General features: G+C 38.8%; 1 protein-coding gene across 2 annotated transcripts in view; it reads left to right on the top strand.

The window, feature by feature from the left end:
* The window catches only part of cars2 (cysteinyl-tRNA synthetase 2, mitochondrial), a 134679-nt gene that overhangs the window by 30139 nt on the left and 90396 nt on the right, over nt 1–14144 (top strand). For both annotated transcript variants that reach the window (XM_051926344.1, XM_028799569.2), the window contains exons 4-5: nt 3796–3867; nt 13065–13170. In XM_051926344.1, coding sequence (XP_051782304.1) covers nt 3796–3867; nt 13065–13170 — 178 coding nt within the window. The remainder of the gene's footprint in view (nt 1–3795; nt 3868–13064; nt 13171–14144) is intronic.

The following is a 14144-nucleotide window of genomic DNA, read 5'->3' as shown; positions in this document are numbered from 1 at the left end:
ATGAAAGGTTAAGATGAGCTCTTCTGCACAGCACTGTACAACTATCACAGCAGGAAGGCACTCGTCATCAACACGTCTGATGTATAGGGTGGTCCAGATCTAATTATGCAATTTTCATTACGCTATAACTTATTCAGTTTATTATATAGAAAATCACCCGAAAAATCCTGGACCATCGAGAAGTGTGCGAACTGACGACACAAAGAATCGATTTTGCGCCGAACTGGAATCGTCCCTGCATAAATTAAAGTCATCCAGACAATCTGGATCTGCATAATTAGATCTGGACCACCCTGTACTGGCAAGAGACAACTTCCTGCTATGTGCGTAACAGTACAAGCAGGCTTGCTATTGAGAATGAATAGGGGCAGCGAGGGGCGGTTCATCACCAGCCCACCTCACAGTCACCTCCACTACAGTATGCTGCCTGCAGTGTACACCGCACCACCGCCCCCATTCAACGCGCAGCCATCCGAGGCACACTACAATGCTACCCTCCGCCGCCTCGTTCAGCCACAACCAGATCACCACTTGCAGCATTACCAGCCGCGCAACTAGAACAAACGGGGCAGCCGTGTGTGGTGGGTGGGCAGTGAAACCTCTTCCCACCGGAGGGACACTACACTGCGCGAGCAGCGAAATCGCCTCCCTCCAGCCTCCATCCAGCCATCGCTTGCAGCGTCTGCAGGCCGAAGATGACGGAGTGGCAGTTACTGAGGCGCATGCGCCGCAGCTGCAGCCTCGTTCGTATGTCGTAGGACGAATGTCCGTAACCTGGGGACTACCTGTATTTTCATCCTCATTTTCGTCTGCTTTTCCAGGTGTTCTAGTTATTGAATCCTTTTTTTTTTATTATTACTTAGTAGGTCTGCCGCTGAAGTAGTTGCAGCCTTTCGTGATTTGTTTGCCCATGTGTGTGCTCTGCTGGTTTTTAATATTCATTGTTAGGATACAACAAAGGGAGCAAACTATACAGAAAAGTTGGGAGTGGTCTCCCCTCAACTTTCTCGTATAAACAGATATGGGGATGGATATCTGAGGAGTAAATTGCAAGAGAGTGATTATATTTTTATATTATGTACATTAAAGAACCGTCAACAACAAATCAAATCAAATGAATAATATATTAAGCAATTATTATAAAAGTAAAGTTGAATAAATTGGACTCTGCAGCTGCATGAATAAAAGGTAAAGCACCACTTCCGGTTAACAGAAATAGCCCAAAAGTTGAAAGAAATCTACGTTTTGTACCTAATACGTGTATGCAAGATTTGGTGGACCTAAGTGAAAGCGTACTCGGGTTATTGTGTTTAAATACACAGACAATACACACATACAGACATAATTCCAAAAATGGTATTTTCGGACTCTGGAAGGTCTAAAATTTTTGGAGGATTCAGATACTTTCCTATTACTTTGTATATGAGAAAGACAGGGAGGTATATAACATCGAGATTCATCAAAATCTCGACATCAAATCATTGGATGATTACAATACTTTCCCTATACTTTGTATAAGACACAGTAAAAAGGGCAAAATAATAGGAAAACAAAAGATATTTAAGTATTTAAAGCTATTGCAAAAATCGAGATGTGTTATAAATGTAAAAATCCCACTGCTGTGCTTTTCTCAATGTAGAATATGAGAAAAGAGGGGAAAAAAAAGACCAGCTGATTGTGAATCTGGTTGGTGCAAAACCACGCAGGACTGAGTTTGGAAACCAGCGCCCCACACCATGATTGAGCCACAACCAACCATTATTTTTGTGAACTGTCACAATGGCTTCATTGGCCCCCTGGGAGTTTTTGCCATATCGTGGTGGTCCCATCAGCATGTATCACCACCCTCTTCTAGATCTTAATTGAGACTTCTGAATCCATCCTTCAAGTAATGTCACCAAGACACCTTAGCAGTTCTGTTTTTAATTATAGCCTTTTTCTGAATCCTGGGTTACCACTTCTGGATCCATGTTTGAAGCAGTGTCACCAGATACTTTAGTTTTTCCATGTTTCAGTAGCTTTTTTCATACTAATTACAGGCTTCCTTGCTTATTTCCAAATTAACCATTAGTAGGAGAGGATATCCTGTTGATTCTTCTTTTAAACTTATGTGTCATCATTTTTTTAGCAATATTTAAACAAATTTTGATTTAATAAGATTAATTAAAAGGTAAAGCAGCTTGTTTCTTTATTTGAGGTGGGTGTTGTGATTGCTAGAACAGAATTCATTTGCTATTTCAGGTTAAATGTGTAATTTGCTGAATGTCATAACTGTGTAACTTAATGTGAGCTGACTGTGCTGTTCACGATTATACTTGCTACTGCCTCCCCAGCTGCTCCTTGTATGGCAATACAATTATATTAATGAGCAAAACGCACTTCACTGGGTGAGTTAATTAAGGGCAGAATTTTATCACTGTTTTGTTGAATGTGTATTATTTTGAAAGAGCCGGTAATATTTGCTAATCTCCCTTCCATCCATTCTTTGTTTCCACTTTGTTCAGGTCGGAGCTTTTCTTTTGGCCTGGAAGGTTGTTGTGGAGCACTGGATGGAGCTCTGGTTTATAATAGGGCCCACTCATGCACACACTGCCATTCAGACATACTGGTCCAGTTTATTAGTTGCCTATTTAGCCTCACATGCGTGTGTTTAAGATCTGAGAAGAAAACCAGTTGATGTTGGTGGAGATTAAAATCGAAAAAGAGAAAGTCTAAAATATAGTCCCAGTCCTGGAGACCTCAGATAACTATCTGCCCACCTCCTCCTAGGCTTTCTGTGGTGGAGTCTGTGCTGGCCGTCCAGTCGGATGAGAGAATCTTTCTACCCGGTGATTCCAATGCTCCTTTATCCGAGATGACTTTTCCAATGTCACTGTCACTAACCACACAAAGTACATCACTGTAAGAACTGTAAATCTCACCTGATAATTCTCAAACCCACTTAGTTTAGTTTAGAGTTGTGAGGAGCTGATGTCTATACAGACAACTTGTGTTTTGTCTTGTCTTGTGGACTTGTGTGTGTATGGGAGCAGACATCCAATTCACACTTCACCAAGAAGTACATACATGTAATGTGGGTATGAGGAAGAAAAAACAGGAGGGGTTGGTCCTGACAAACAGAAGAGAGGCTCATCTGTCTGATGTTACATGTTTTACATACCACAACAGAATAAAACAAAAGAAAAAAGAAAGGGCAGAGATTGTGGCTGAACTCACCATACCTGTTAAGCATTCACATTGATGGTGTGCTCTGTCTGTATTCAACCTTGCGATACTTCACAAATGTGAAACTGTGCTGGATAGCTGTCACGAAGTCATCTTAATTTGATATACACAGTGATGTCTAGTTGTGTAAAGGTGTCAAGATCAGCACCTGCAGTCGTCAATTTTGACATCCCCTCTAACTTAGAGTTTGAGTGGTGTGCCACATGCTTCAATGTAAGCTTCTTGTAAGAATTTTAAAATAGAACCACAGAAAAGGTTGAAGACCACCTACATCTCCCGCAGACTAGTTTATATGTGTGATGTTTTTCTAGTTTGAAAGTGCCTAAAAAAGGAATGCTTAAAACGTTTTACCTGCAAACATTACGTGTATGAATGTGGTAAGTAAAGTAACCCAATTGTTGGACTGCCGTCCATTAACACCATGACTGTTCAATGTCATACTGTTCTTACTGTTCATACTACTTGCTTCATGTAGACAGTAAAACTTGATTCTTATGTCAAAATAAAATTACCGTACACCTGGTGCCAACCAGCTAATAGTTTTAAACTTTCATTTTTTTTTTACTTTAGCTAAATATATCTCCCCAAGTTCTGACTCAACTATATGAAAAGGAATTTATGAGTGACATGACAAAACTAAAGGTAAGGTTTATATAAGACATAATACAATAAAATGAACAAAATAAATAATAAAAATAATTTTATTACCTAATGCTGTCCTGGGTAGCATGGTGACCTATAGTAGTGCTGCTGCCTCCCAGTAAGGGGACCAGGATGCACGTCTTTGGGTCCTCCTTGCTTGTTTTCCCCATGTCTGCATGGGTTTTCTCCCACTGTCCAAAGACAGGTTAGGCAAATGGATGACACTAGATAGACTCCAGTGTGTGCTTGGTGTGTGTGTTCTCTCTGTAATGGACTAGTGCCCTGTCCAAAGTTTGTTCCTGCCTTGCGTCCTATGCTTTCTGGGTTAGGCCGCAGTACCCTTAGTTACCCTGGTTTGGTTTATGCCGGTTACAAAATTTATTTCCCTCAGTAGCACTTTATAAGGGGATCATTATGTTTGGCCAGAATATCACATTTTTCTACATCCTTTGGATCATTTCTAGAGTCTGTCCCTTTCTTTCCTCCTTAGACATATATACTTTAATCATCTTTTCACTGGATCGAATTTACTTTTCAGTGATTTTCACACATTTGAAAGTAATTGCAGAATTTTTAAAATTTCACTGCTGTAATTGTGACGTGATCCAGCTCGTAAGATCCTCATTGTTGGGGACTCGAGTGGCTGGACCCAGGCCAAGGGGTCCTTAACACCTGGCTACGGCAGATAGAGGGACATTTCCGGAGGGTGGTACTGGACTGTGTGTGCCAACTGGGATCCTGAGTTGCTCTGTCGTGTGGTGGGTGCGGCAACGCACTGTACCAGTGCATGCTCACCGACTTGACTTGAATTCTGACACAGATCAAAAGTAATGAGTTACATCACCTATCAACATCCGGACTATACTTCTTTTCTACTGAGTATCATATTGTCTTCCAAACTTTGCCATTGTCTTATGAAGCTGTTAATTCTGTCTCCAGAAATGACATGTTGTTATTGCTTGCCACACGGTAGGACAAATACAGTGCCTTGCAGAAGCATCCTTCTTGGTGTTGGTCCTTTTTTGTCACATTACAACCTGAAATTTAAATGGATTTTTGCTGGGTTGGCACCACATAACAGGCCTACCACTTTCAAGGTGTAAAAATTATTTTTTTAATTGTGACACAGACAATAATTAAGACAAAAAAACAGAAATCCTGTCTGAGTGTGCGTAAGTAGTCACAATCCCACCCAAAGTCAATACTTTGTAAAGTCCCCTTTTGCTGCAGGTCTCCTGGTGAATGTCTCTATTAGCTTAGAACACCTCGCCTGTGGGATTTTTGCCCATTCCTCAAGGCCAAACTTCTCCAACTCATTCAAGCCAGATGGGTTACGTTGGTGTCCAGCAATCTTCACGTCATGCCACAGATTCTCTAATAGATTGAGGTCTGGGCTTTGACTCTGCTATTCCAAGACATTTCAACGTTTCCCTGTAAAATAGCTGTAGTTGCTTTAGCAGTATATTTAGGATCACTGTCCTCCTGGAAGGTGAACCTTCATCCCAGTGTCAGATCTTTGGCAGACTGAAACAGGTTATCCTCAAGAATTGCCCCGTATTTAGTGCCATCCATCCTTCTTTCCTTCAGTCCTGACCAGTTTTCCTGTCCCCACAGCCTGATGCTACCACCACCATGCTTCACTGTTGGACTGGTGTTCTCTGGGTGATGGGAAACATTGGGTCTGTGCCACACATGTTATTGAAAATGATAGTGAAAAAGCTCAGTTGTAGTCTCATCTGACCAGAGAAGCTTCTTCCATGTGTTTGAGGATCCTTGGTGTCTTTGTTACATTTCTGATGAATGCCCTCCTTGCCTGGTCTATGAGTTTACGCGGGCAGCCATCTCTTGTCAGGTTTGTAGTGGTGCCATATTCTTTCCATTTTTGTTATAATGGATTTAATGGTGCTCTGTGGGATACTCAAAGTTGGAGATATTTTTTTTATAACCCAATCCTTAAGTCTCCACAACTTTGCATCTGGCCTGTATAGAGTGCTCCTTTGTCTTCATGTTGCTTGCTTAGTGGTGCTGCTGAGTCAGGGGCCTTTTAGAACAGGCTTGTTTATGCAGACATCATGTGACTGATCATGTGACACTTAGGGGATGCTAATCAACTAATCCTGTGATTTCTGAAGTTAATTGATTGGACCAGATCTTATGTAAGGGTTTCCTAGAAAGGGGTATGAATATACAGTATACATGCACTCACAACTTTTCAGTTTTACTTATTTTTTTATATTTACAAGGTATTTTATTTTCTTTCCACAATCCCTACAGGGCCTACAACAATTTGGACTGTATTATTAAGTCCATTGCATAAAATCCAAATGAAAATCCATTTTAATTCCAGATTGTAATGCAACAAAACAAGAAAAACGCTGAGGCACTGTTCAGGAAATCCTCTGCTTTCAATTTAATTTTCCACATGGAATTGCATTCTAAAGTGAAGCATATTTTGTAAATTTAAAATTCTGGCCACACATTCTTTTGTTTTCAGTATGAATAAATACCAGCCCACAGTGAGCACATCACTGATGTAACTTTGGTAAGTAGTGGTCTTCAACCAAACGCTGATCTAACAATGTAAAAGGAATGTTTGCATATGGGCAGAAGTTGTGAGTATTTGACAATCTCCTCATTTGTCGGCATACAATTCTCTGAAGTACGTCTGGCGTGTCTATAAGCCACAGTATTAACCAGTTGGTCAGTGCTGTGTTTGGCTTGATGTTCAGGAGATATCACCACTGTAGCTCTTTTTCGCAACATGACAGTGTGTATTTTGCGATCATTACTACTATCAGTTTGGTCAGGTTCTTGCATGTCTTTATCATGCATACATTGTTTTTCCTGTACTTGACGGTGAGGAGGTGGCTCTACTATTCTTCTTCCTCTGAGCGGCCTCAGGAATGTGCTTCCTGCTCAGCAGATGTTGCCACTGTTCTTTCCTTTTGGCAATGTCACCCTTTTGAGCAGTTTGCCTTAAGAAAGATGTGAACCCCTGATAATGTCATAAAGGTTTTATATTTTAAGCATAAATGGAGGCTAGTTATCTACATATATATGATGGATGGATGAATGGATATATATAATGTAGACAACTAGCCTGCATTTTTGCTTAATAAAGGAGCTTATGGGTACCAAGATCCCAGTGTTAAAAAAAAAAAAAGAAGCCTTAAAACCTAAAAAAATACATCCACTTTAAAGTACCAAAGGTTTCAATACAGGGGGTCCTCGGATTACAACACAATTCCGTTCCTACAACAGTGATGTAACCCAAATTTTGGTGTAAGTCGAAACACACTCTTGCTTAAGTCACTTACCTATCCTAACATATTTGCAAAATCATAATCTAGAACATAAAAACACAACTAAGCCACAGAAAAAGGACATAAATATACTGTACTGTACACTATACTGTAGTAACAGAAAAAATGACAAAAAATTAGTGTAAAAAAATTCCTTACCTTTATTGCTTCTCATCTCTTTACAATGTCTAATTTCACTTCCGTCGTGATGGCTTTCCTCTTCTTCGAAGCACTACCATCTGAAGACTCTGACTTTCATTTAGGAGCCATGATAAGGGCCAAAAAGTTGCCAAACAAACCAACACAAACGGAATGCTTGTACCACTTGCAACCAAACTAGTTCGCCAACTCCCTCACTAATACGCTGCGTTACTGCGTATTCTTCCGCTGTACGCAACCAAACTAGTTTGCCCACGTAGCCTGTAAGTACGACGCTAACAGCGTAAGCCGAAACACTCGTGTCTCAATTTTTTGAAGTTTTTGTGGGAGTGAGCTTTGTAAACTCGAAACGTTGTATGTCGAGACGTCGTAACCCGAGGACCCCCGTATAAGAAAATGTGCCTTCCATGTTTCTGAGGCATGCTCATAACAACAAAATTAAACTCAAAATGATAAATTTTATAAACACAGCTTCTTGGTCCAAGCTTCTTGAAGTAAGGATACATTTTTTTTAATGCAGCAAGCATGGTATGTGGAGTTAAGAAAACCCCTCCAAACCCCTCTCACCCCCACCAAGCTATATTTTTCTTATTATCCTTTTCTGCGATTCTGTTAATTCAGGGGTTGTATTCTGCCATAGCTTATAGTAACAGGCATAGTATTTTTAATTGATTTTAAAATATACTCAGAAAATGAAAAATGCACAGTGCGTGATTGAGCACACTGTAGTGTCACAAATCAATTATCAAATGTTTTGAGACATGAGAATATGATAATAAAAGAACTGAGGACAATGTTCTTGAGTGAGTGGTTGGTTTCAGTGAGTTTAATCTATAAATACACAGGGGGGAATATTCAGAGCCCTGCTCTGTGAGGTTGGAATGACAGCTCTGCACTACCACCCTGCCCATGATGAAACATCTGTGGTAAACTTACAGAACTTTAACCTGATTAAAACTAAATGTATGCCTGTAACATATCTTCAGTTCTTGCTAAACATGTGCACAGTCTTTGTCTGGCTAGACCACCGAAGCAACACGTGTATGTTGATACCAAGTGACAGAAGGCAATATCTTTGCAAAATGACAAAATAAGCTTTCATATAGTGAAAGATTGTGAGCGATCATAAATATTACTTTTTTTTAGTTACTATTGTGTAGTTGTCTACAGAACAGAGAGAGCAGTTTTCACTTGGTCATCAACATTCAGTGTTAATAACTGCTCATGGCGATAAACCTACAGAGGTGAATCCACTCCCCTGTCCCTGAAAGGTTGATGCAGAGGAAGACAACCAGGAAAGTGAAGCACACAGCCAGTTTCCTTGTAAAATGGCTGAATTCTCATAAAAATGTTTTGCTTTTTGCTTTTTTCCCATTTTCTTAAAAACTGTTTTGTAATAGTGGATCAGTACTTGATAACTTTTTTGCCTTGAAAAATGGACTTATTCTGTAAGTTTGCATACTTTTCTTCACATTGGGACCCCAGCAGCTGTAAGCTCCATCACATAATATATACAGTATATAAATAAAATACACTCGTAAAAATAAAAGGTGGGGGCTTTTGCCAAGATTTTAAGAAGTGTTTTTTGAATGTTGATTGATGAAAAGCGCCCATGCTTTTATTTTACGAGTGATGTATGACAGACTTATTTTTTACTTTTTAGTACACTTTTTAACTTAAGCGTGGTTTTTAAAGTATTTTTTTATATATATATATTATTTTCAACTTTTTATTCTTGGGTTTGTTTTAGTATAATTTTGTAATCAATATTTTAACACTTCCTTTAATATTGCTATCCGTTACTAGCACCATCTATTGGTGAAATCTTGAACTATTCTTCATATGAAAATTTAATTTCTTAATTAACATGGATTAATTGATCCATTAGTGAAACTGATTATTCATTCATGTATTGTCATCAGAATTGAGTAAGTGTGCAAAATTTCAAGTCATTTGGACGATAGGCAGTGGGTTAAATATTGATTACAAGATTTGTACCAGACAACAAACAGGTGAAGTTAAAATCAGTGTGTTAATAAAATGCAGGCACAAGCCAGTGTTTTTTTTACTTATAAAACATGCTTTGCTTCAGAATGCAGTTTTTATGTGGAAAATTTCTGTACATCATGATTGTGAAGAAATAACTTCAACTTGAAAAATGCTGAATTTACAGTTAGGTCCATAAATATTTGGACAGAGACAACTTTTTTCTAATTTTGGTTCTGTACATTACCACAATGAATTTTAAATGAAACAACTCCGATGCAGTTGAAGTGCAGACTTTCAGCTTTAATTCAGTGGGGTGAACAAAACGATTGCATAAAAATGTGAGGCAACTAAAGCATTTTTTGAACACAATCCCTTCATTTCAGGGGCTCAAAAGTAATTGGACAATTGACTCAGAGGCTATTTCATGGGCAGGTATGTTCAAGTCCGTCGTTATGTCATTATCAATTAAGCAGATAAAAGGGCTGGAGTTGATTTGAGGTGTGCTGCTTGCATGTGGAAGATTTTGCTGTGAACAGACAACATGCGGTCAAAGGAGCTCTCCATGCAGGTGAAAGAAGCCATCCTTAAGCTGCGAAAACAGAAAAAACCCATCCGAGAAATTGCTCCAATATTACGAGTGGCAAAATCTACAGTTTGGTACATCCTGAGAAAGAAAGTAAGCACTGGTGAACTCAGCAACGCAAAAAGACCTGGGCGTCCACGGAAGACAACAGTGGTGGATGATCACAGAATCATTTCCATGGTGAAGAGAAACCCCTTCACAACAGCCAACCAAGTGAACAACACTCTCCATGGGGTAGGCGTATCGATATCCAAGTCTACCATAAAGAGAAGACTGCATGAAAGTAAATACAGAGGGTGCACTGCAAGGTGCAAGCCACTCATAAGTCTCAAGAATAGAAAGGCTAGATTGGACTTTGCTAAAGAACATCTAAAAAAGCCAGCACAGTTCTGGAAAAACATTCTTTGGACAGATGAAACCAAGATCAACCTCTACCAGAATGATGGTAAGAAAAAAGTATGGAGAAGGCGTGGAACAGCTCATTATCCAAAGCATACCACATCATCTGTAAAACATGGTGGAGGCAGTGTGATGGCTTGGGCGTGCATGGCTGCCAGTGGCACTGGGACACTAGTGTTTATTGATGATGTGACACAGGACAGAAACAGCCGAATGAATTCTGAGGTGTTCAGAGACATACTGTCTGCTCAAATCCAGCTAAATGCAGTCAAATTGATTGGGTGGCGTTTCATGATACAGATGGACAATGACCCAAAACATACAGCCAAAGCAACCCAGGAGTTTACTAAAGCAAAGAAGTGGAAAATTCTTGAATGGCCAAGTCAGTCACCTGATCTTAACCCAATTGAGCAGGCATTTCACTTGTTGAAGACTAAACTTCAGACAGAAAGGCCCACAAACAAACAGCAACTGAAAGCCGCTGCAGTAAAGGCCTGGCAGAGCATTAAAAAGGAGGAAACCCAGCATCTGGTGATGTCCATGAGTTCAAGACTTCAGGCTGTCATTGCCAGCAAAGGGTTTTCAACCAAGTATTAGAAATGAACATTTTATTTCCAGTTCTTTAATTTGTCCAATTACTTTTGAGCCCCTGAAATGAAAAGATTGTGTTAAAAAAAATGCTTTAGTTGCCTCGCATTTTTATGCAATCGTTTTGTTCACCCCACTAAATTAAAGCTGAAAGTCTGCACTTCAACTGTATCTGAGTTGTTTCATTTAAAAATCATTGTGGTAATGTACAGAACCAAAACTAGAAAAAAGTTGTCTCTGTCCAAATATTTATGGACCTAACCATATCATTTAAATGCCCTTTATCAGTTACTAGCAAAATACCCGCGCTTCACAGCGGAGAAGTAGTGTACACATATCTACATATACAAATATATATATACACATCCACATATATATCAACGTATATATATATATATATATATATATATATATATATATATATATATATATATATATATATATACACACACATACATACATACACATACACATATATATTTATACACATACATACATACATACACATACATATATACATACATACATACATATATATATATATATATATATATATATATATATATATATATATATATATATATATATATATATATATATATAATTTACAGACACATATATAATCCACGGGTTCTCCGCTGTTTTATTGTTCGTTTATTACGATTGTTATAGTTCTCTTTGTATACCACGTTGTTAGTTCAGCACTCCGGTTGTAATATGACCAAGCTGTGCAAGCTTACTGTTGAGAATGCAACGTATAGTTGTACAGGAGAAAAGCAATCTTGCCTCATATCAATGGCAACCTTTTGTAGGTCTATGAACTTAATTTAAACTTTAGGTTTACACGGTGCTTTGTTTCCGAAGTACCTGCACTCATGAAAATGTCTGTATGTTGCGATGTCCACGGCTTTATTTAATGTTAGCTAAGACCTGGCACTTGTTTCTCGCTACAGCAATTTTAACTCCGTTACAAAGTGATCCAAAGTCTCATTAATACCTCGTGTCTTCTCATTAAACCTGTATGTCGCGAATATGGTATTGCAAACGGCAGCGGGAGCGTTTCTATAAACTTAATTTAAACTTACGGTTTACACCGTGCTTTGTTTACGTAGTAGCTGCACTTATAAATATGCTTGTATGCGTCACTCGCTCGCTTCTTATTGTTTCGCTGCCTTCTCAATTGTGTAATGAATGTTTTCTTCAGCGCTCTTTGGGGCTCTTCCTTGTTTTCAACGTACTGCGTTCACAGTCAGTTCACGTGATTACGTGGGAGGCGTGATGATGCGATACGCAACTCCGCCTCCCACGGCCATCGAGCTGCAGTCTATTACAGTATTTGGACAAAAAAGAGGTTCCAGTTATGACCATTACGTGTAGAATTTCGAAATGAAACCTGCCTAACTTTTGTAAGTAAGCTGTAAGGAATGAGCCTGCCAAATTTCAGCCTTCCACCTACACGGGAAGTTGGAGAATTAGTGATGAGTGAGTGAGTCAGTGAGGGCTTTGCCTTTTATTAGTATAGATATATAGATTGCCGCTAGGCTTTGGAATGATCTGTCTTTTCACATCAGGTCTTCATCTTCTATCAAGGTTTTTAAAAGTCAGCTTAAGACGTACTTGTTTTCTTCTGCCTTTCACTGTGTACAATGAAATTGTGGAGGATATTTTAATTGGTTGTTTAATTAATCTTCTTCTGTATGATTATTTGCATTGTGTTTATTTTAATGCTTCTTTTTACAGCACTTTTGAGCAACTTCTGATGTTCTGAATGTGCATTTATAAATAAATAATGTAATCTAAACCAATCTTTATGCAACTCTCAGTCAATGCTCTTTTTTGCTTTGTGGCTCTCGTGATGTGTCTGGAAAGCTCTGTCCACGATTACATTCAAGTTAACCTTAAAATTCCACAGTTTTTTCTTTTTGCATTTTATCAACTACACCTCTAACCTAATTCTTTAATTGCCTCTTCCATCTCTACTATACTGACGATCTTCTCTTAAGGTCCTGTTTACTTATGTGCACTATTCCAATTTAATATTCATGTATTGCATGATTTTGGGTTTTATCACAATACTTTAAATTGCACTCATTATCTTTACGAAGTGCCTTATTTGCTTTCTCAAAGTTTTTGTATAAAACAAAGGTTGAATATCAGTTTTGTTTTGTTCATTTTAGGTGCTTCCCCCTACTGTTTACATGAGAGTTACGGAGAACATCCCTCAAATTATTGCATTTGTTCAATGTATTATCAATAATCAGCATGCATACGCAACTCCTGAAGGTATGTTTTTTTATCCTTTTATTTTATCCTGTACAGGTATTTAAATATTAGTATCTCTTAAACATTGTATTAAAAGGAATGATGTACTGCAGTACTCAATCCTTTTCTTTATATACGATCAGTTTGAACTGTGCCAGCTAAGACTGCGTTAGTTCCTGCTTCACATAGCATGTTGCTGGTATAATGGAGTTCCATTTATCTCCCACTTCCTTTTTAACCTACTTAGTCCAGTACAGACGGTATCTTCACTAGTACAGTGGAACCTCTAGATACGAGTTTAATTCGTTCCAGCACTGAGCTTGTATAGCGAATTTCTCGTATCTAGAACAAACTTCCCCATTGAAAATAATGGGAATCCAGTTAATCCATTACGCACCCCAAATATATTAACATAAAAATCAATTTTCCTAACAAATAACACTGATAAATTATATATACTGTAGTCTACCTTTAATAAATAACACTGGTAAATATAACTGATTATTAAAAGAATCAAAACAGGTGTCTAAAGTGCAGTAGAGCATTCAATAAATCTTTAAATAAATAATCCTTAAAACAGTTGTGAAGTGGAGGTTTAAAATACACAAGAATAACAATCCTTTAACACGAGGTTAAAACGTCAAAAGGATGCAGTCTTTAAAAAACAGATGACAATCCCCGGTGCTTCTTCTCTGTTAGTGTCTCACCTGCGGGCTCTGCAACAGGCGAGACACTCTTAATGCAGCTGACCTTCTCTACACTGTCCTGCTTCAGCTGTTTGGCTCGCCTGTTCAGCTCACTGTTCAGCTACACGCGAGCCTGCACTCGCTCGCTCTCCCGCACCGACTTCCTGCTGCCTGCCTGCCGCAACCTCCGTTCTCTCTCTCTCTCTCTCTTTTCTTTTACTTCTTCTCCCCCTTAACCGGCTCGCGCTTCTCTATATATGCGGGGAGGACATGGCAGCTGCAGCCCATCAGCCACAGGAACAATCATGG

Source organism: Erpetoichthys calabaricus, chromosome 4 (assembly GCF_900747795.2).
Source record: "Erpetoichthys calabaricus chromosome 4, fErpCal1.3, whole genome shotgun sequence".
NCBI classification, from domain to species: domain Eukaryota; kingdom Metazoa; phylum Chordata; class Cladistia; order Polypteriformes; family Polypteridae; genus Erpetoichthys; species Erpetoichthys calabaricus.
This window is presented reverse-complemented; position numbering and strand designations above follow the sequence as displayed.